The sequence below is a fragment of the Dicentrarchus labrax genome, unplaced genomic scaffold (genome assembly GCF_905237075.1).
Source record: "Dicentrarchus labrax unplaced genomic scaffold, dlabrax2021, whole genome shotgun sequence".
NCBI classification, from domain to species: domain Eukaryota; kingdom Metazoa; phylum Chordata; class Actinopteri; family Moronidae; genus Dicentrarchus; species Dicentrarchus labrax.
This window is the reverse complement of record NW_026136722.1, coordinates 5,868,403-5,891,694: the sequence shown is the minus strand read 5'-3', so window position 1 is coordinate 5,891,694 and position 23,292 is coordinate 5,868,403. Positions and strand designations below refer to the sequence as shown.

Here is a 23,292-nt window from a genome sequence, read left to right as displayed (position 1 = left end):
GCTTTCAAATATGTACTGTATGATTATCAAACTTGAAATTCTTCAGCTTCTTGAGCTACATCTAAAATGCATTCAGAATAATAATATTAAGGAAGTGGACTTGCTCTCTCTGAATATAATAACTACTTTTATTAGATTATATGGTGAAAACACACCTATGAATATTATATTCCATTTCTACCAATGGATCCTCCAAAATGTTACACACTGGACCTTGAATATGAATTATTATGTTTTACAATTACTCACACCTAAAAAAAAACCTGACTACAACAATTGGAGAATGAGTAGCACTTAAAACTTGATTTAAAACATTTTACTTTTAGTCTTTGGACAATGAAAATAGCCAGCTAGAACCATAAATTAATGGAACTAAAAACAATTAACATAAATAATAAGAATAACTAACTAAAATGCAGATACATTTAGTTTCTGTTCTGTATTCTCGCTTTTTTCTGTTCACTTCATCAAGATTAGTCCTCAACCTTTTCACCATTTTTCTGTTCCCCAGGCTTGTCCACATCCTCAGAGACTGAAGGTGCATCTTTCTGTCAAAATACAATATTATATCCAGTGTTAGTGCTGGTAAAATATATACACAGTCTAAGTACAAACCAAAAACTGTGCATACTTTTTACAGACAAAACACTGAATATGGTATGAAAAATTCAGTCTATGCTTAATTTCAATAATTTCAATAGATTTATAAAGGATGTATAAGGGATTTAAAAACATAAAAAATAATATGTTGCATTTCCAGGGACTCACCACAGGACTGTCTTTTCCACATGTCAGCCATCTAATGTACTCCTCTCGCACCTGCAGCATACAAATAGTTCAAAGCTGTAAAAAGAAATATACAAAAATACACAAACACTACACAAAAGTAATGCTACATCATCTACATAACAGACCATAAATAGCCACAGTATCAGAAATGAAAGGTTAACAATCATTCTAACTCCTCTGTTTGGCAAATGCAACTTAACATTCTATTCATATTCTCTTCATAGTATCAGCCAAGTATTAATGATTGCATGTTCTGAGAAGGCAACAGAAAGGAAAGAGGAAACTGATCTAACTGAAGACTACCTCCTTATTGAGCACACAGTGGACGATGAAGAGGAAGGTGCCCTGCTGTGAGTTAAGAATTATAAACAGGACCTGAAAGAAAATATTTGTCTGGTACAGGCCCAGAATCCAGGTACAGCCCAGTATGACAAACTGGGCCACGATCTTGAACACAATCAACCTGTGAAAATGAGAATTTATTTAAGTTTTTACCTTAAAAATGTATAACTCTTGAAACATAGATGGCTACTGAGTACAATATTTCTAAAACTTTGTTGACAAAATGTATATAACAAAATGACTTTAAATCCCAACCCTTATTGAACCCAATGGTGATCACACTTTCAACCCTGGTCCAACTCTCTCTCTGCTTCAACTTATATCCCCAAACCTCCTAATCACCATAACCCTACAATGAATTTCTTACTACTTTTAACTGTATGTAAATTGAAGTTAGAATATCAGTTTGTGTATTTGCACAAGTCAGCATAGAATAAATACAAATAGAGTAGTGTAAAGTTTGTCATTTATTGTTGTACTGTTTGTGCATTATGTATACACCGCTCAGCCATAACATTATGACAACCTGGGCACACTGGTGGAGCCCCATATGCAACAAACTGTGGTGCAATGTGTGTTCTGACACACGCAATTTGAGCTACAGTAGCTCGTCTGTTGGATCGGACCACACGGGCCAGCCTTCACTCCCCATGTGCATCAGTGAGCCTTGGCTGCCCATGACCCAGTCTCCAGACCGCTTTTGGTATGTACTGACCACTGCAGACCGGGAACACCCCACAAGAGCTGCAGTTTTGGAGATGCTCTGACCCAGGCGTCTAGCCATCAGAGTTTTGGCCCTAGTCAAAGTTGCTCAAATCCTCATGCTGCCCATTTTTCCTGTTTCTAACACATCAACTTGGGGACAAATTTTAACTTGCTGCCTTATATATCCCACCCACTGACAGGTGCCATAATAATCAGATAATCAGTGTCCAGTCACTTCAACTGTCAGTGCTCATAATGTTATGGCTGATCAGCAATATCTATTGAACAAGTCAAACAATAAAATTCATACAGTCTTCTAGTTCTTTTTCATTTCTGTGTAAAGACAATCTAAAAAATAAACAAAAATGGCTGCTTTCTACAGTATTATTGTAAAACACTAAATTTAAAACATTTCAAGACAATCACAACACTCCTGGTTCATACCTGGTGTCTTTGGATTGAGAAACACCACTTTTCATGTTGGCCAAGGTGGGTCTCAGACTCCATAGAGTTGCACAGAACAAAGTCCAATTAAGCTTGAAAAAAACACACATAGAGGTTGAGCTGAGATAAAACAGCATATTTCACAAAAGAAAAACTTCTGTTCAAATATTCAATACTGTCTCTGTGAAGAATTAATTAATAGAGGCGCGATACAGACATTGTCAAGAAGGACAGCCGAGTCCTCTTTATCATGTGCTAGTGAAACGAGCACCAGAAATTGTGCATCAATTACAACTGATCTGCCCCATCTCAAGGTTCAGTTCACAAAAGATATTGGTCTAATGACACATGACGATGATGATACAGTGAAAACACGCCTGTAAAGGTATCACAGGTGAGTGCAATTTGCCCTTTGTTTTGTGTCTGTTAAATGAGGCTCATGGTGAACAGAAAAATTTCCCATTGGACCAAAAGCCCATTTTTCTTACAGCCCGCTCTCATAAAAAAAGCCTGTTAAGGACTGTTATTCCAAAAATTCACACTCCCTGGAATCTATTTAATATTTTAGTGTATTTTCACATCTGATGACTTTTGTCAGGTGGCCTTCATCATCATCGTAAACAATAGTCAGGTGACCAGTTAGGTTAGTTAGGTTAGGTTAGGTTTAGGCAACGAAATGACATACTTGGCTATGTTTTAAAAAAGATCATAGTTTGGGCTAAAATTAATACATTAGTTACATCAGTTAAGTTATGTAAGTTATACCAGACTGATATTTACGGAGCAATGGGCCTGAAATGGGTGTTTGTTTTCAGGATTATAGGTTGTTGGACAAAGGATCTTTGGGTCCAATGGGAAATTTTTCAGACAATTAAAATTTTAGAATAATAGGCAGTTACAACAGTGGCATGGTACCTTTGCCTGTGGGTATGTCAACAGATAAGTTAAGGTTAAAAAACACACTAGGCTGAGATGATTGTATTTTCGCTAAAATACATGGGATGTGACTACAAATATCCAATATACTCACTCCAAGGACAGCAATCACAGGGCCTGTTAAAGCCCAGTTGAAATTGCGCTGTCTAGAGAGCCAGCACCTGCAACACAATCAAACAAACAAACAAACAATCATTTTACCCTAGATGCACATCAGATATACAGTAGAAAATGAATGAGTACATGTATTACTGTTTGTCTTACTTACACATCTCCGTCAGTAGCACCATATCCATCAGAATAAATCAGAGCAGAAGTACCCACAATCACAAATGGAACGCCGTAGCCAATCAGGTAGAGAAGTGGCCTGGGGAGGCCATCTCTCTGGATGACCTGCACCTTGGTAAGCCTTCGGACCAACAGATAAAGCTGAACCGCCTCCAGCAGCATCCACACAAAACTTGCAACAACTAAGAAGTGGAGAAGACCCGCCATGACGGTGCAGGCCAGCTGTGGAGACACATAAGAAAACAATAAAAATGCTTCTGGAAACACTCTTAGCAAATAATGGTTAGCTTCAGCTGGGTCACATTTAATATATGTGTGACAACTCCTAACAAGTATTTTTGAAAGTAAAAACTAAAATCTACACTGTAGTCTTACTGTACCTCTTGTTCAACATATCTGTCATTCCACAGCAGCAGTAGATGAGATAAGGAGAGGCTGAGGCACAGGTGAAGACGGGCTGTGTTGTTGATCTTGGGGTTCCAGCTACACAGGAGGAAGGTGAGGATGGCCAAACCAAAGAAGAATAGTCCGACTATCACACATATTCGGTTCAGCCACTCTAGGAATGGATCCTCTGGTGGAGGCTGAGAAGACAGAAAGGAACATGCATATATTCAGATAAACCTGATCTTGTTTATGCAAGTTTGTTTTCATCTAGGAGATTTTAAGGTCTAAGTGCATAATTGCAGGCTATCATACCATAGTTCCAATTATCAAATCATGTGACAAACAAATATCTGCAAATATGTGAATATGTGCCTGATGTAACTTGAAAATAGGTTAGGATTTTAAAAGTACTCTACTGTGGCCCTAACCTGAACAATACACTTTTACCATAGATATCTGATATACCTCCCCAATCTGCATGATGAGGGCAAAGGTCGAAAGGTGGGAGCAGCTGCACACTGTGTAGTTTTCATCAGAGTATGCAACCCAACAACCTTCTACTGACCAACGCATTGTCTCTCCCTCATTTCCTTCCTCATCCTCTTGTCCATGTTCTTTGTTCTTGCTTTTGTCTTCCCAGTACACACAAGAAACTATTCCAGATGCAGGAACTTTCTGAGAAACCAAGAGAAACAAAGATTTGATACATTGCAATTTATTTTTGGGATGGATGGATGGATGGATTTTGGTTGATTATAGACCTTCTTATGCTGAATGGTAAAGTTGACAGGCTCAGTGAGGTTGGTCGTGTTTATTGCCGGTAAGACCGCAGTAAAAACATCAGAGTTCATCTCTGTCTTGTTCTCTGTTTGAAAGTATTGATGACTGAGAAGACTCTCCATCCCATTCAGTGTCATAAAGCCCGCTGCTGCAGAACCTGGAAGTGTCCACATGGTACAAGAAATAAACAGACATCTATAAATGTTATTTTTGTTGACGATAACAGTCTTCATGTTCTTTATAATTAACTTTCTCTCACCATTGTTTTCACTGGCTAGAGCCCGCAAGTTAATTTCCATAGTCTGTCCTTTGGCAGAAAGGGGGACAATGTTCTCATCATGACTCCCTGGACCAATGGCTCGTAGGCTCAAATCTTGCACATGGATGAAAATTACAACAGGTATAGTTGATAATCACTGGAAAATCATGTGCAGTCCAACTAAACCAAAAGGAACTTCTCTTACCCACTGTTGAAGTCTGAATGGCTTTTTTGGTTTGGTTCTGAGTTGGTGGCACCATCGCATTAACTAAAAGGTCTGAGATGCCCAGGATCACACTGCCAGTCTCCCCGTCTCCTTCACTACTCAACCTGATTGACCTGGCACGTGGTCCAACACCTGACACTTCCTGCAAGAATGTAAGTTGGTGCAATGATTACATAAACAGGTAGGCAGACATATGAATAAAATATAATATCAAGCTCTATTTTTGTTAGATGTTACCATAGATGAAGAAAAGCAGTTTGCCACTGTCTACAAAGACACCAAGAGGTAAAAGCATTAGACAGACTTAAATTAAGAGGTACGTTTAAATTAACCACAGTATCAATGAATATCAATAAATAATACTCTCAGTGATAAAGTATTATTTATTACTATTAATTATTACTGAGAACAAGCCATCATTTTCAACACAAGAGTGTTTTCTACCTACCGGTTCTGGTAAGACAACACCTATGTTGTTCTTCAGTTCTTGATCCATATTACTAAGGAAAGCTCTCTCTTTTGTCTGACCCTGCAATAAAAGGGTTTATTGAGTACTAGTTTACTCTACTACACTGTAACTACACTGTTGTACATCATTTTAATGCATAACATTGTTAACACATTTTTAACATTTAAATAAAAAATCTGAGCTCACCTCTGGTGGTACTATTTCATCTAGAATATCCTGAAGACCTGTCAGTAATTTAGAAAATATTGCATATGAACATCTTTACATTTTGCCAAATTTGAATCATCTTTAAACTTGACTTTGCTCACTTTTACAAAATGAGACCCCTAACGTCCACACAACTCCAGTTGAAGGGTAGAATCCATCAGGACAAGAACAATAGAAGGTCCCTGGTACATTAGTACAAACAGTTTGTTTACCACATAAACCAGGTGTCTCACTGCACTCATCTATATCTGTTAAGAAGAGAAAGAAAAACACACAGGGCCATCTGTTTATAGAGCTCACTGGATCTATATACTGTATGAAAAACACAATGTATGTCACAAAAATACTGAAGAAAAGCACAAACCTGTGCATGGGTTAGCAACACTGGCTATCATATCTGGGTTGTTCAGCCGAAAACCAGGAAAACAGGTGCAAATGTAAAATCCAATGGAATTTGTGCAATTGGAATTAGGTCCACAGACAGTAGCATCTTTGACACACTCATCAACATCTGTAAATGTATATAAATGCATTTTACACAAAAGAACCATATACACTTTTTGTAGATGTCACAAAAGCATTGCCAAAATGCCAAATTGAAGAATGAGGATGACGTTCTTAATAAATTGCAAGCGTAGGTAGAAGGCTGAAGATGAAACAATGGGTTGAAGCTGTGCTGACATTCATTTTGGAGAATGTATTGTACTAAGTCTACAAGTGAAAGCTAAATATTATAACATACCAGTATTAAACATGGCAAATCACTGTCTATTTGGCTAAATGTTACAATAATGGTTTTAATTTGTGCACAACTTCCAATTGCAATACAATAATTTTCTATCTGTTTATGATGTGCAGTAAAACATACTCTGAATACTGAATCATGTGAGGTAAAATTCATGCTTATTTCATACAAACCAGTGCTGCAGACCAGGTTCAGGAGTGTACCCTGTGATTGAGTTTCCTCTGACAACCTGGGATTTACTTCATTCTACACATTGTCTCCTAGTGAGACCTGAGATTGCAAAATACCTTGTTACTTGCTGGATACATTAAAAAATGTCTCTACAGAGCAATGTTGGGTATTTAATTAAATGTTCACTTCTGAAATAGCTAACAGTAACCATGTGTTTCAACTCTCAGGTTGGCTACTGTGGCATCTCCAACTACCAATACAGATGTTGGTCTCGCTGGGTTCCTCGGCTGGTTCTGTTGGTGTGTAACCCAGTTCGCATTCACAGGTATGAGCTCCAGGTGTGTTGGTGCAGACAGAATCAGGACCACAGACAGTTGAGTTGAAACACTCATCAATATCTGAGGAAGGGACAGTTACTGTAAGTGACAATCTTAAATCTTAAAACGAAAATTGGCACGGTATCATCTCAGGTTTTGACTAGGCTAAAAGGATACAGTACAATATATTTGCCTGTACACTCTTAAATTCCTACTTTTACATAAACAAATACCCAAAATCCAGCCTCTCTTCCAAGCTAGACCCTGTGTTACTATAACTAAATGCCGTTTTCTGTACAGCTGAAACATGTTTCTTCTATTTCTTTCTAAACTAAATGTATATATTCTTCTGTTATAGATTACACTCTTTAAAATCCTTGTTCTAGTCAAAAAGATAACATTATCATTTTAGGAATATCAAACGTATTATGTGCCATGAGTTTTGGCCATTGGCATACTATCAAATCGTACAATTGTTGAAGTCTCCCAATTTGTGTGTGTATGACTGGCCTTGCCATTTATTTGCCCATGGTTTGCCCATGCATGTTGATGCTCCAACAGTTTTTAATGTATTTTAATATTATTTATCTTTAGTAGCCTTCAATGGATCGTTAATACCTCAAGGTTACTATATACTTTTTGACAACCAAATAGTTAATTGTGGATTATCCCTTGCCTACTGCATATTAAACTTGTATAATATATTGTAGAAGAGCATAACATAGCATAGCATAGCATAGCATAGCACAGCATAATACAGTACAGTTACAGTACCTTGGCAAACAGGGGTTGCATCCGGTACAACCTGGTAGCCTGTATGACATTTACATGCATAACTTCCTGGGTTGTTGAGACAGGTCCCATGATCACCACAGATATTGTCAAGACATTCATCAATATCTATAGAGAGCAAATGACAACAGACTCATATAAACCTTTGAACAAATTCTGCAACCTGGAAAAATGTGACATAATTGCATCAAAATGATGAATGAATAGATTTTTTAATGGTACCTATGCATGGGTTGGACTTTCCAGGTGCTAACACTGGATCTGTTGCATTGAATCCATCCAAACAAGTACAGAAGTACGCTCCAATGGTGTTATTACAAGTGGAGTAAGAACCACAAATCCCTGCTGTCGTCTGGCACTCATCAATGTCTGACAAGATATAATACAGTCAAGATTTTAAAAAAGGTACAGTATAACCAAATTGCATACTTTTAGACCAATAAGGCCTCTTGTACATGCTGCTTGGAAGTCATTGTCTTGTATTAAAGGTTTGTAGCATTGACCTTTATCACTGGACACACTGCATAATCATTTTCTCAATAATGTCCCCACTGTGATATTGCCGCAAATAATTTCATCAGGTTTTAACATAATCTGTGGATATGTTTCTACTATAATTACTTAGTGACTATTCACACATTGCTAACTGTTTAGATGAGATAAAACGTACTTACCAATGCAACCATATGAATCTGGAGTGGGTATGTGTGTAGGGGGGATTTCATAACCAGGAAGACAGGTACAGCCTCCTTCAGTTGAACACTCAGCAAGTGGTCCACAGGAGTCTGGCTTACAATCATAATGATCTAAACAGAGATAAAATTATAATAATAATACAAATTTAAATTATAATTAAAAAAATAAATAAAAATGTTATCATATAATATGTTGAAAGAAAAAAATACTACAAGTTGTGCAATCCTACCTCATGTTTAACAACTCTTTATCATGTATAAAAAACAAATTAGATACAAATGACGTTTGCATATGAAGGCATCATGCTTATTTTATAATATTTAGTTAAACCAAGCTTTATATGTTGATTAGGAAAAAGTAGGATTTTAACAAACAGTCACTACTCACAAGTCACGTATCCTGTGTTAGACAGTGGGTGAGTTAATGGTTGATACACATAGAATCCTCCAGGACAGAGTGCCACATTCACTTTTAAACCAAAGCCTCGACAACCACTATAATAACCATATGCAGTTCCTGTAGTTGGGGTCACAGACTCAGTAGTTGGATAAGCAAATGGAATAAAAACAGTGTGCCATGTGCCACCACGGTTGATTGATACACAGCCTGTAATAACTCTGTCTCCACCGATGCCTGTGAAGCGCCACCAACTGTTCAGCAGCTTCGCATCATTTTTAGGAAAGCCAGGGAAGGTAGTAGATGTAAAGTCTCGGTTGCGCCATGGTTCAGTTATGTTGGTGTATCCATCACAAGAACCTGCAAGAAGTCAAACAGTTACAATAACCATGCCTTTATGGTTGTGTTAGTTTAAGTGTTAGCTTTTTGTTTTTCTCAAGTTAACATCATTCTTACCAGGAGGAAAATCACTAGTTACAGGAATGATGAGTAAACCTAAAACCAATAGAGACAATGTAAAGTTATTGAAAATAAGAATCAATGCCCTGAAAGCAACTATATTTATAATATGACCTTTTATATTTTGACAGTCAGATTATGTTCTTCATCCTCTTAAAATGTCAACCAAATGTCGACTTTTTAAAAATGGTTTAAATCAAGTCTAATATATCATATCATATCCTCTATATTTACAGATTCTAGTGTTTTGCCTAAAGAACTTTGTAAACGCAAAAACATAGATCAACACTTATTATCAATTTTTAAATTATATTGTGAATTCATTTCATGGGTGCTAGTCTAATAAACTACTTAATCATACACATAATAATCCATAATCACTAATTTATATGAAAAGATGAATTCACTCACCCAGGAGAAGGGCCAAGACACAGTAGTTCATTGTGACGGATCCAAAGTCAAATCTTCTGATCTGTTCTGACTATTCAACGTCTACATTCTGAAATTTGCACAGCACCCAAAATATGTTTTTTCTTTCAGGTACACATGCAAAGAAATGCAATGCAAATCCACTTCAAGGAAGGAAATGATGTAGTCACCAAGCACTTTGATGTAAGATGTGTGCAGAACTTCAATTATGGTGAGTTTAATAAACCAATACTTCAACGCTGTCCATATGTTCTGTTGCGTCATTTGTGTTGAATGTTTTTGCACAGACAGACAGAACATGTCACTTAGTTTGGTTTCCTGGCCTGTTTGGTTTTTGTGATTGTAGAACTTTCAAATATAACTTCATGTCAACCAATTGTAGCAATCCACAGACTGCAGGGAGATAACACGCAAGGGAAGGGACAGTCAACGACAGAAAGCCCCCTCACTTTATCCCTGGGCCTGGCCAGGGTAGCAAAAGAACATAGACTGTAATAACGATCAATGAAAGTATACAGAGGTAAGTTTGCTGTTGATAACTCACAAACATTTAAATAAAAGATGAATGAAAATAAAAAATGTCTCTTTGTACTAAATTAGTCTTTAGCTCTGTCTGTGTTCTGTGATCATGTTCAATATCTAAATTGTCATTCCTCTGTCTGTAGTTCTTTTAATGTCTGTGACTGTTCCTGTCACAGTTTTTTGGGATAGAGCACATCCTCTGGGGATGTGTGTAGCAGCCCTGGCAACTGGCACCATCCTATCACAAAGTGGCAAATTCGATGAGTCTCTTTTAATGCTACTCATTAGGACCCAGTTCAGATGAGAAAGGATGAAATTCAGGGCAGGGAAGTTGCAGTGGCTGTGGTCAAGTGGACACTGTGGATACATTAACCGTAATGCAGAGGTGATTGGTATGTTACAGTCATTTTGATGGCTGCCCACTCTGTCATCTAGTTTAAAACAGGTGAAAACACACGAATAATACAAAGAATTAAGGACAGTTTTTTTTTTATTAATAAAAGCAGGAATTAGCCGACATAAGTAATTCATTATAAATATTTTCACAGAATTAGAGAGTTAAAACGATTGATCTGTATCTATTGAATTAAAGGGTTCTCTTACGAATCTTCTTTATTCTGATAACAGCAACAGATTGTTGGAGTATTTCAGTTATGTTATTAATTATTAAGAACAATTTCTCCAAAATACACAATAGTTAAGTGCAGCATTTTTTAATATTACTGTCAGGTCTCCTTAGCATTTTTGCCTTCAATTCAAGTCCTACAGTATTTTCTATTAAATATAATGGTTAACTTTTGGGACAAACAGTAATCGATATGGGACAACTACTTATTCAGGTTTTTAGGACATCTGCTCACCCTACCACTCATCCATTTTCTTTGCTCCAGTCTCTCTCAAACAAGCACATCTCCTTTCTGTCTGACACATACACCTGATCAAACAGGCGAGATTTTATCATGGTGATCCCGCTCTGCCTTTTAATAATGCACATTTATCACAGCAGCAAACCACATACTCAGCTACGGAGAAGGTGCACACAAAGCTGATTTTATGTGATAACGTGAACACCTTGAGTTTTATCATTGTTCAATCATAAACATCTGAAATTTTTTCAACTTATCTATATACAATATACAACAGATCTATAGGTTTAAATATAAGATACCCTACTTATCCTAAATGGGAAAAGATGGGTGTCAAAACACAGTGTATATTTTAATAAACCACTGGGAAATCTCTGAGACAATAGAAGTTTATTATGGCCTCAAAACAATAAAAACCACAATAGACAAAGCACACAATATATACAAATGAGTTCACAAGAATACTGTGTATGTCATGCAAGAGCCATCTTAACAGCATAATGGGGACTGATTCATAGTGGTCCCGGAAAAATGTTGTTTATTAGTGCGCTCTCCCGCACTTTTGTCTTGAAACTTGCTCACAAGATAGAGTTAAAAACAGTGGTTGTTTCACTTGCTGTTGTAATAGAAAGTCAGAAAAGCTAAGTACTTACGCACAGTGGAAGTTTCTGCATAATGAAATAAGTAGTATATATAACTAAACTGAAAAAAAACTGTAGTGAACAAGGAAATGCAATAATGACTTCATGTTTATTTCAGATATTTTTTATACCATACCAGAAAATGACACAATGAATAATATTGGAAATAGCTTAAGTATACACACTTATACTTATACATATATATTTGATCACCTATCTTCCCTAACCACGAATACAATGGCAACAATAAAATATTATGTAAAGACAAAAGGCTGTATTTCTCCTCTCTGTCATCATTTCATCAGCATTAGCCTGTCCGTTCTTCAGCCTTGTCCATGTCCTCGGAGATTGATGGCGCATCTTTCTGTTGAAATACATAATACATAATACACAAATCATGATTCCAGCAACACATTTGAAAGAAAGTTTTCTACAGATCGGTAAAGCAAAATACTTTTGAGTAGTGCCTTGTATACAACCTGCAACCTTGATAGCTTAATAGCATAATAGCAATATGAAGACTAAAAAGACACCTCAGAAAGAAAGACCGGCTAAAATAATTCTACACATTTCACAATTATTGAAGTGGTTCCTGATATAATTTATTGTTGTTTTAATATTGAAACTCACCACAGATCCTCCTTCTCTGTGCTTTTTGAAAGAACAAGTCAGCCATTTCACGTATTCCTCTCGAACCTAGAAGATACAATGTAACACCTTGTTAAAGGACAATTCCGGCGCAAAATGAACCTGGGGTTAATAACACATGTGTACCGAGTTGGTCCGCTCTCTGGGATATGTTTTCATGCTAATCGACCCGTGACCGGTTTTAGCACAAAGCGCTAATTAGCTTATAACGCTAGTCAACGGGGCACAGAGTAACGTGAAAAGAAATCGCTTTTTATACCACCAACAAGGCTCAAAATTGCACCACACTTACACGGTAGCATAATGAGGGCCCCTACGTATAAACCGAAGCATTGAGAACTTTGTAAGTGTACAGACAGTTTATTAAAAAGATAGTTTAGAACAACAGTAGTGTTCGCGTCTACAGGCGGGCGCTATCTTGGGAAAACAGTCAGGGGTTAGGTCATTCATGCAGATCAATGATCAAGATTTACAGCTGGAGCTTCCGCAGCTCTTCGTCTGTGCTTTCTTCCGGCAACAACGTTTCATGCGAGATTCACTTCACATCTCCGTGGAAACGTTGTTGCCAGAAGAAAGCACTGAGCGCAACAGAGACTAGTGCTTCCACAGGATACACACTAAAGAGATGGCGGATTATTCAACCGAATTTGAAGACATCGACAACGAACCCTTTCAGTTTGATGGACGTCCTTATCTTTTCGAGCCGGAATATACAGACGAATACCTGCGAAACTTCCATGAAAGGGCTACGAGAGAGAGAGAGAGAGAGAGAGAGAGAGAGAGAGAGAGAGCTACCGGTAGTCAATGCCACAACACAGCCTCTTACTTTGGGAAACTGGTGGTGTACCTGCGGACATTGTGAAGCTATATGGCCACCGAAGAGGAGTGCCTTTGTTGCATGGAGTGGGACCTGTTGCGTTGCGACACCCAAGAGACGCAGTGTTTTGTACATTCTGAAGATTTCCCCTCTCTGATAAACAGAGCTGTACTTGAAACTTTTTTTCATGTCCCGAAAATAAATTGGAGGCAGCGACTCATACCAGAGGGACCAGATGGACAGTTATCCACTGAGTAAGTACACTAGACAAGTTGTGTTTTACATCGGTGCGATTATTTCTGATATATTGAGCAAATTACCTTTGTTTTAGTTCACATCGCCAGCTGTAAATCTTGATCATTGATCTGCATGAATGACCTAACCCCTGACTGTTTTCCCAAGATGGCGCCCGCCTGTATACGTGAACGCTACTGTTGTTCTAAACCATCTTTTTAATAAACTGTCTGTACACTTACAAAGTTCTCAATGCTTCGGTTTATACGTGGGGGCCCTCATTATGCTACTGTGTAAGTGTGGTGCAATTTTGAGTCTTGTTAGTGGTATAAAAAGCGATTTCTTTTCACATTACTCTGTGCCCTGTTGACTAGCGTTATAAGCTAATTAGCGCTTTGTGCTTTGCGCCAGAATTGTCCTTTAAGAGTAATGTCTTTATGTGACCAAAAGAAAGAGGGCACATTAACAAGTCAACTGCAAAAATAGTTTACCTCCTTATTGAGCACACAGTGGACGATGAAGAGGAAGGTGCCCTGCTGGGAGTTAAGAATTATAAACAGGACTTGAAAGAACAGATTCGACTGGTACAGGCCCAGAATCCAGGTACAGCCCAGTATGACAAACTGTGCCACAATCTTGAACACAATCAACCTGCAAAAAATGAGGATTTGTAGTGTTTTTGTCTTGATAATGAATAACTATTTAAACAAAAATGGCTGCTTTCTACCGTATTATTGTATAACACTAAATTTTAAACATTTCAAGACAATCACAACACTCCTGGCTCATACCTGGTGTCTTTGGATTGAGAAACGTCACTTTTCATGTTGGCCAAGGTGGGTCTCAGACTCCAGAGAGTTGCACAGAACAAAGTCCAATTAAGCTTCAAGTTTAAAAAAAACACACAGAGGAGTCTATAGACCATTTTACAGCTGGAAGGCAGAAAGTGCACTGTATTGTGATGTTCCCATTTTCTACTTTAAAGACAAATAAGTGAAAGCATTTTTGTTGTTGATTTTTCACTAGAGGTCATGATAATGAATTGGAAACTGTAAGACAGGTTAGTGTTTCACTGGAGATCAGAGTGGTTTTGAGAGACTCATGAAGACTGGTTTATGGTAGTTTATTGTTGTTTATGTTACAGTGCATTTTATTAATTGTAATCCTGCTAATAATCCCTGTTTCTACTTATTGTAACTGTAATGTGATTTCATCTCTTTTTCTGTAACTGGAATGGAATGCAGTGACCTTTTTCTTAAAGACAGACATCTTGTATCATAATACTTTTTCAAAAGTTTGACTTAAAAGTGCATTTTGACTTGTTTTTTGATGAGCTTGAACTTGATCCAATGTAACGTCAAACAATACACCAAGCTGAGCTGATTGTATTTTCAACAAAATACAAGGGATGAAATTGCGAATATCCAATATACTCACTCCAAGGACAGCAATCACAGGGCCTGTTAAAGCCCAGTTGAAATTGCGCTGTCTAGAGAGCCAGCACCTGCAACACAATCAAACAAACAAACAAACAATCATTTTACCCTAGATGCACATCAGATATACAGTAGAAAATGAATGAGTTCATGTATTACTGTTTGTCTTACTTACACATCTCCGTCAGTAGCACCATATCCATCAGAATAAACCAAAGCAGAAGTACCCACAATCACAAATGGAACGCCGTAGCCAATCAGGTAGAGAAGTGGCCTGGGGAGGCCATCTCTCTGGATGACCTGCACCTTGGAGAGCCTTCGGACCAACAGGTAGAGCTGTAGCGCCTCCAGCAGCATCCACACAAAACTTGCAACAACTAAGAAGTGGAGAAGACCCGCCATGACGGTGCAGGCCAGCTGTGTAGACACATAAGAAGAGTTTTGACAGCAATAAAATGCTTCTGGAAACACCCTTAGCAAATAATCTTCAGCTGGCTTACATTTAATGTATGTGTGACAACTCCTAACAAGTATTTTTGAAAGCAAAACTAAAATCTACACTGTAGTCTTACTGTACCTCTTGTTCAACATATTTGTCATTCCACAGCAGCAGTAGATGAGATAAGGAGAGGCTGAGGCACAGGTGAAGACGGGCTGTGTTGTTGATCTTGGGGTTCCAGCTACACAGGAGGAAGGTGAGGATGGCCAAACCAAAGAAGAATAGTCCGACTATCACACATATTCGGTTCAGCCACTCTAGGAATGGATCCTCTGGTGGAGGCTGAGAAGACAGAAAGGAACATGCATATATTCAGATAAACCTGATCTTGTTTCTGCAAGTTTGTCTTCATCTAGGAGATTTTAAGGCAAACATATGTCTAAGTGCATAATTGCAGGCTATCCTACCATAGTTCCAATTATCAAATCATGTGACAAACAAATATCTGCAAATATGTGAATATGTGCCTGATGTAACTTCTCTTGAAAATAGGTTAGGATTTTAAAAGTACTCTACTGTGGCCCTAACCTGAACAATACACTTTTACCATAGATATCTGATATACCTCCCCAATCTGCATGATGAGGGCAAAGGTCGAAAGGTGGGAGCAGCTGCACACTGTGTAGTTTTCATCAGAGTATGCAACCCAACAACCTTCTACTGACCAACGCATTGTCTCTCCCTCATTTCCTTCCTCATCCTCTTGTCCATGTTCTTTGTTCTTGCTTTTGTCTTCCCAGTACACACAAGAAACTATTCCAGATGCAGGAACTTTCTGAGAAACCAAGAGAAACAAAGATTTTATACGTTGCAATTTATTTTTGGGATGGATGGATGGATGGATTTTGGTTGATTATAGACCTTCTTATGCTGAATGGTAAAGTTGACAGGCTCAGTGAGGTTGGTCGTGTTTATTGCCGGTAAGACCGCAGTAAAAACATCAGAGTTCATCTCTGTCTTGTTCTCTGTTTGAAAGTATTGATGACTGAGAAGACTCTCCATCCCATTCAGTGTCATAAAGCCCACTGCTGCAGAACCTGGAAGTGTCCACATGGTACAAGAAATAAACAGACATCTATAAATGTTATTTTTGTTGACGATGACAGTCTTCATGTTCTTTATAATTAACTTTCTCTCACCATTGTTTGCACTGGCTAGAGCCCGCAAGTTAATTTCCATAGTCTGTCCTTTGGCAGAAAGGGGGAAAATGTTCTCATCATGACTCCCTGGACCAATGGCTTGTAGACTCAAATCTTGCACATGGATGAAAATTACAACAGGTATAGTTGATATTCACTGGAAAATCATGTGCAGTCCAACTAAACCAAAAGGAACTTCTCTTACCCACTGTTGAAGTCTGAATGGCTTTTTTGGTTTGGTTCTGAGTTGGTGGCACCATCGCATTAACTAAAAGGTCTGAGATGCCCAGGATCACACTGCCAGTCTCCCCGTCTCCTTCACTACTCACCTTTGTTGACCTGCCCAGTTGTCCAACACCTGACACTTCCTGCAAGAATGTAAGTTGGTGCAATGATTACATAAACAGGTAGGCAGACATATGAATAAAATATAATATTAAGCTCTATTTTTGTTAGATGTTACCATAGATGAAGAAAAGCAGTTTGCCACTGTCTGCAAAGACACCAAGAGGTAAAAGCATTAGACAGACTTAAATTAAGAGGTACGTTTAAATTAACCACAGTATCAATGAATATCAATAAATAATACTCTCAGTGATAAAGTATTATTTATTACTATTAATTATTACTGAGAACAAGCCATCATTTTCAACACAAGAGTGTTTTCTACCTACCGCTTCTTGTAAGACAACACCTATGTTGTTCTTCAGTTCTTGATCCATATTACTAAGGAAAGCTCTCTCTTTTGTCTGACCCTGCAATAAAAGGGTTTATTGAGTACTAGTTTACTCTACTACACTGTAACTACACTGTTGTACATCATTTTAATGCATAACATTGTTAACACATTTTTAACATTTAAATAAAAAATCTGAGCTCACCTCTGGTGGTACTATTTCATCTAGAATATCCTGAAGACCTGTCAGTAATTTAGAAAATATTGCATATGAACATCTTTACATTTTGCCAAATTTGAATCATCTTTAAACTTGACTTTGCTCACTTTTACAAAATGAGACCCCTAACGTCCACACAACTCCAGTTGAAGGGTAGAATCCATCAGGACAAGAACAATAGAAGGTCCCTGGTACATTAGTACAAACAGTTTGTTTACCACATAAACCAGGTGTCTCACTGCACTCATCTATATCTGTTAAGGGAGAAAACACACAGGGCCATCTGTTTATAGAGCTCACTGGATCTATATACTGTATGAAAAACACAATGTATGTCACAAAAATACTGAAGAAAAGCACAAACCTGTGCATGGGTTAGCAACACTGGCTATCATATCTGGGTTGTTCAGCCGAAAACCAGGAAAACAGGTGCAAATGTAAAATCCAATGGAATTTGTGCAATTGGAATTAGGTCCACAGACAGTAGCATCTTTGACACACTCATCAACATCTGTAAATGTATATAAATGCATTTTACACAAAAGAACCATATACACTTTTTGTAGATGTCACAAAAGCATTGCCAAAATGCCAAATTGAAGAATGAGGATGACGTTCTTAATAAATTGCAAGCGTAGGTAGAAGGCTGAAGATGAAACAATGGGTTGAAGCTGTGCTGACATTCATTTTGGAGAATGTATTGTACTAAGTCTACAAGTGAAAGCTAAATATTATAACATACCAGTATTAAACATGGCAAATCACTGTCTATTTGGCTAAATGTTACAATAATGGTTTTAATTTGTGCACAACTTCCAATTGCAATACAATAATTTTCTATCTGTTTATGATGTGCAGTAAAACATACTCTGAATACTGAATCATGTGAGGTAAAATTCATGCTTATTTCATACAAACCAGTGCTGCAGACCAGGTTCAGGAGTGTACCCTGTGATTGAGTTTCCTCTGACAACCTGGGATTTACTTCATTCTACACATTGTCTCCTAGTGAGACCTGAGATTGCAAAATACCTTGTTACTTGCTGGATACATTAAAAAATGTCTTTACAGACCAATGTTGGGTATTTAATTAAATGTTCACTTCTGAAATAGCTAACAGTAACCATGTGTTTCAACTCTCAGGTTGGCTACTGTGGCATCTCCAACTACCAATACAGATGTTGGTCTCGCTGGGTTCCTCGGCTGGTTCTGTTGGTGTGTAACCCAGTTCGCATTCACAGGTATGAGCTCCAGGTGTGTTGGTGCAGACAGAATCAGGACCACAGACAGTTGAGTTGAAACACTCATCAATATCTGAGGAAGGGACAGTTACTGTAAGTGACAATCTTAAATCTTAAAACGAAAATTGGCACGGTATCATCTCAGGTTTTGACTAGGCTAAAAGGATACAGTACTAATACATTTGCCTGTACGCTCTTAAATTCCTACTTTTACATAAACAAATACCCAAAATCCAGCCTCTCTTCCAAGCTAGACCCTGTGTTACTATAACTAAATGCCGTTTTCTGTACAGCTGAAACATGTTTCTACTGTTTCTTTCTAAACTAATGTATATATTCTTCTGTTATAGATTACACTCTTCAAAATCCTTGTTCTAGTCAAAAAGATAACATTATCATTTTAGGAATATCAAACGTATCATGTGCCATGAGTTTTGGCCATTGGCACACTATCAAATCATACAATTGTTGAAGTCTCCCAATTTGTGTGTGTATGACTGGCCTTGCCATTTATTTGCCCATGGTTTGCCCATGCATGTTGATGCTCCAACAGTTTTTAATGTATTTTAATATTATTTATCTTTAGTAGCCTTCAATGGATTGTTAATACCTCAAGGTTACTATGTACTTTTTGACAACCAAACAGTTAATTGTGGATTATCCCTTGCTTACTGCATATTAAACTTGTATAATATATTGTAGAAGAGCATAACATAGCATAGCATAGCATAGCCTAGCATAGCACAGCATAATACAGTACAGTACAGTACCTTGGCAAACAGGGGTTGCATCCGGTACAACTTGGTAGCCTTCATGACATTTACATGCATAACTTCCTGGGTTGTTGAGACAGGTCCCATGATCACCACAGATATTGTCAAGACATTCATCAATATCTATAGAGAGCAAATGACAACAGACTCTTATAAACCTTTGAACAAATACTGCAACCTACTTAATGTAACATAATTGCATCAAAATGAGACAGACATAGATTTTTAATGGTACCTATGCATGGGTTGGACTTTCCAGGTGCTAACACTGGATCTGTTGCATTGAATCCATCCAAACAAGTACAGAAGTACGCTCCAATGGTGTTATTACAAGTGGAGTAAGAACCACAAATGCCTGCTGTCGTCTGGCACTCATCAATGTCTGACAAGATATAATACAGTCAATATTTTAAAAAAGGTACAGTATAACCAAATTGCATACTTTTAGACCGATAAGGCCTCTTGTACATGCTGCTTGGAAGTCATTGTCTTGTATTAAAGGTTTGTAGCATTGACCTTTATCACTGGACACACTGCATAATCATTTTCTCAATAATGTCCCCACTGTGATATTGCCGCAAATAATTTCATCAGTTTTTGACATAATCTGTGGTTATGTTTCTACTATAATTACTTAGTGACTATTCACACATTGCCAACTGTTTAGATGAGATAAAACGTACTTACCAACGCAACCATATGAATCTGGAGTGGGTATGTGTGTAGGGGGGATTTCATAACCAGGAAGACAGGTACAGCCTCCTTCAGTTGAACACTCAGCAAGTGGTCCACAGGAGTCTGGCTTACAATCATAATGATCTAAACAAATATAAAATTATAATAATAATTATCATATAATATAAAAAATAAATACTGCAAGTTGTGCAATCCAGTTTCATATTTAACAACTCTTTATCATGTGTTAATGTTAGTGAGTTAAGACAACAGAAGCAACTTTGGTATAATATGTGTTCTTTCTGCATGTTCAATAAAATCATTGTTGGTATTCAAAGAAAATGTTAACAACTGATTAGGTGACATGAAATGTATTTAGTTAAAGTCAAACATAGCAGACAGTCAAAACTGAAGGTCTCATGACCCAGAAATACCTATACCTTGTACCATATACACAATCATTACAAACAGCTGTAAAACAAGAGAGCGTCACAGATATTTAAGAAATGAATCTTGTAATATCTGAGCCATAGATGCAATAGAAAATAAGTTACAAAGAGCCATATCAATATATTTTTATGTTGAAAAAAATCTGGGAGGTTCTCAGAAGATCAGATCACAGAGACAGATCCATTGCACCGGGCTTTTACTTTACAAGACATTACTTTACACAAGCTTGTTTTAGTCATATTATATGAAATATTTTGCATATGAAGGCATCATGCTTATTTCATTTACCTAAACCAAACTTTATATGTTGATAGGGGAAAAAAGAAGATTTAAATAATTAGTCACTACTCACAAGTCACGTATCCTGTGTGAAGATGTGGGTAAGTTAAGGGTTGATAAATGTAGAATCCTCCAGGACAGAGGGCCACATTCACTTTTAAACCAGAGCCTTGACACCCACCATAATAACCATATGCAGTTCCTGTAGTTGGGGTCACAGACTCGGTGGTTGGATAAGCAAATGGAATAAAAACAGGACGCGATGTGCCACCACGGTTGGTTGATACACAGCCTGTAATAACTCTGTCTCCACCGATGCCTGTGAAGCGCCACCAACTGTTCACCAGCTTCGCATCATGATTAGGAAAGCCAGGGAAGGTAGTAGATGTAAAGTCTCGGTTGCGCCATGGTTCAGTTATGTTGGTGTATCCATCACAAGAACCTGCAAGAAGTCAAACAGTTACAATAACTTTGACTTTATGGTTGTTTCAGTTTAAGATAGTAGCTTTTAGTTTTTTCTCAAGTTAACATCATTCTTACCAGGAGGAAAATCACTAGTTACAGGAATGATGAGTAAACCTAAAACCAATAGAGACAATGTAAAGTTATTGAAAATAAGAATCAATGCCCTGAAAGCAACTATATGGCCTTTTATATTTTGACAAGCCATATTATGTTCTTCATCCTCTTAAAATGTCAACCAAATGTCAACTAAAAACACATCAAAGTTAAAAAAAAAAACTTTTGAATGTGCCATACAGTACCAGCAGTCTCTTTCAAATTGATATTAAAGAATAAATTAAATCTGATATATATCATATCTTGTATATATACAGATTATAGTATTTTGTCTTCAGAATTCTTTAGAGACAAAAACTTTCTTCTTCTTCTACAGCAAAGATGTATTTTCAATTTGAAAAGTAATATTCTTAATTCATTTCATGGGTGCTAGTCTAATAAACTACCTGCAGTTGATACTTTTGGAATCACTAATTTATATGAAAAGATGAATTCACTCACCCAGGAGAAGGGACAAGAGACAGTAGTTCATTGTGACAGATCCAAAGTAAAATCTTCTGATCTGTTCTGACTATTCAACGTCTACATTCTGAAATTTGCACAGCACCCAAAATATGTTTTTCTTTCAAGTGCACATGCAAAGAAATGCAATGCAAATCCACTTCAAGGAAGGAAATGATGTAACGACTAAGCACCTTGATTAAAGATGTGTGCAGAACTTCAACTGTGGTGAGTTTAATAAACCAAGACTTCAACACTGTCCATATGTTCTGTTACGTCATTTGTGTTGAATGTTGTTGCGCATATAGATATTGATGGGTGTCAGTTTCCCTTTGTGTCCGTTCATCCATTTGATTGTAATTTATGATCTCCAGAGTTACACACCAGTTTTCACACCAGTTTAGAATTTTACTTAGCATTTGCTATATGTTTCTCCACAATATTAAAGTTTACAACGACCTTTTAAGTTGGTCATTTTGTGGATATAAGTGGGATCATAAGGAGGCTCAGCCACCTTAGTCGTATTTTTTTCCCTCTCTGTTTAAGCTTAATGTGTCTATAGAAAAAGAGCAAAATTATTGGTAGACATGCTATACATGTGACTATAGTGCCATGCTGTCCGTTGTACTGAAACGGAGCAATGATCAATAGACAGACAGACAGACAGACAGAACATGTCACTTAGTTTGCAATCCATAGACTGCAGGGAGATAACACGCAAGGGAAGGGACAGTCAACGACAGAAAGCCCCCTCACTTTATCCCGGGGCCTGGCCAGGGTAGCAAAAGAACATAGACTGTAATAACGATCAATGAAAGTATACAGAGGTAAGTTTGCTGGTGATAACTCATAAACATTTGAATAAAAGATGAATGAAAATAAAAAATGGCCCTCTGAACTAAATGAGTCTTCAGCTCTTTCTGTGTTCTATGATCATGATCAATATCTAATTTGTCATTCCCCTGTCTGTAGTTCTTTTAATGTCTGTGACTGTTGACTGGCACCATCCTTTGACAAAGTGGCAAATTCAGTGAGTCTACTCTGTGTTCCAGGTAGAATCATACTGGGAGGCTCATCATTGATAGGGATGGATCTTCAAAAGTCTCTCTGTCCATAAAACCTGAACTGATTTTTCCAAACAGGACTTTAAGATTTTGTTTTGCACAGTATACCACTCAATGATAACATGTTCAGGCCTTGAGCTCCACTCTTCTTCAAAAACTTTGATTATCAATATCTGAATCATTACCAACATGCCCTGCTAATAATTGCAATAGGTCTCTACTGAGAGTATAGGCTACATGCACATTCCCAATCTC

The 23,292-nt window shown here is 37.5% G+C and overlaps 2 protein-coding genes across 2 annotated transcripts; both read right to left on the bottom strand.

Moving 5' to 3' along the window:
- Positions 1 to 160: 160 nt before the first annotated feature.
- On the bottom strand, positions 161 to 9,881 carry LOC127356882 (adhesion G protein-coupled receptor E1-like). Its single transcript, XM_051388942.1, has 23 exons — positions 9,820 to 9,881; positions 9,406 to 9,444; positions 8,941 to 9,309; positions 8,532 to 8,663; positions 8,080 to 8,226; positions 7,840 to 7,965; positions 7,003 to 7,146; positions 6,197 to 6,343; positions 5,934 to 6,080; positions 5,812 to 5,849; positions 5,605 to 5,685; positions 5,394 to 5,423; positions 5,136 to 5,298; positions 4,931 to 5,044; positions 4,653 to 4,828; positions 4,357 to 4,566; positions 3,885 to 4,088; positions 3,485 to 3,726; positions 3,311 to 3,377; positions 2,281 to 2,372; positions 1,093 to 1,252; positions 769 to 819; positions 161 to 548 (listed from the first exon to the last, which is right to left on the bottom strand). Exons 1-23 carry the CDS (start codon positions 9,848 to 9,850, stop codon positions 474 to 476), a joined length of 2,985 nt encoding a protein of 994 aa, XP_051244902.1. The 5' UTR covers positions 9,851 to 9,881; the 3' UTR covers positions 161 to 473.
- A 1,717-nt stretch (positions 9,882 to 11,598) lies between these two features.
- Positions 11,599 to 22,038, bottom strand: LOC127356883 (adhesion G protein-coupled receptor E1-like). The gene is made up of 23 exons (XM_051388943.1): positions 21,974 to 22,038; positions 21,494 to 21,532; positions 21,027 to 21,395; positions 20,237 to 20,368; positions 19,785 to 19,931; positions 19,547 to 19,672; positions 18,706 to 18,849; positions 17,900 to 18,046; positions 17,643 to 17,789; positions 17,521 to 17,558; positions 17,314 to 17,394; positions 17,103 to 17,132; positions 16,845 to 17,007; positions 16,640 to 16,753; positions 16,362 to 16,537; positions 16,066 to 16,275; positions 15,579 to 15,782; positions 15,177 to 15,418; positions 15,003 to 15,069; positions 14,357 to 14,448; positions 14,057 to 14,216; positions 12,497 to 12,562; positions 11,599 to 12,230 (listed from the first exon to the last, which is right to left on the bottom strand). Exons 1-23 carry the CDS (start codon positions 22,002 to 22,004, stop codon positions 12,174 to 12,176), a joined length of 2,982 nt encoding a protein of 993 aa, XP_051244903.1. The 5' UTR covers positions 22,005 to 22,038; the 3' UTR covers positions 11,599 to 12,173.
- Between the last annotated feature and the right edge of the window lie 1,254 nt (positions 22,039 to 23,292).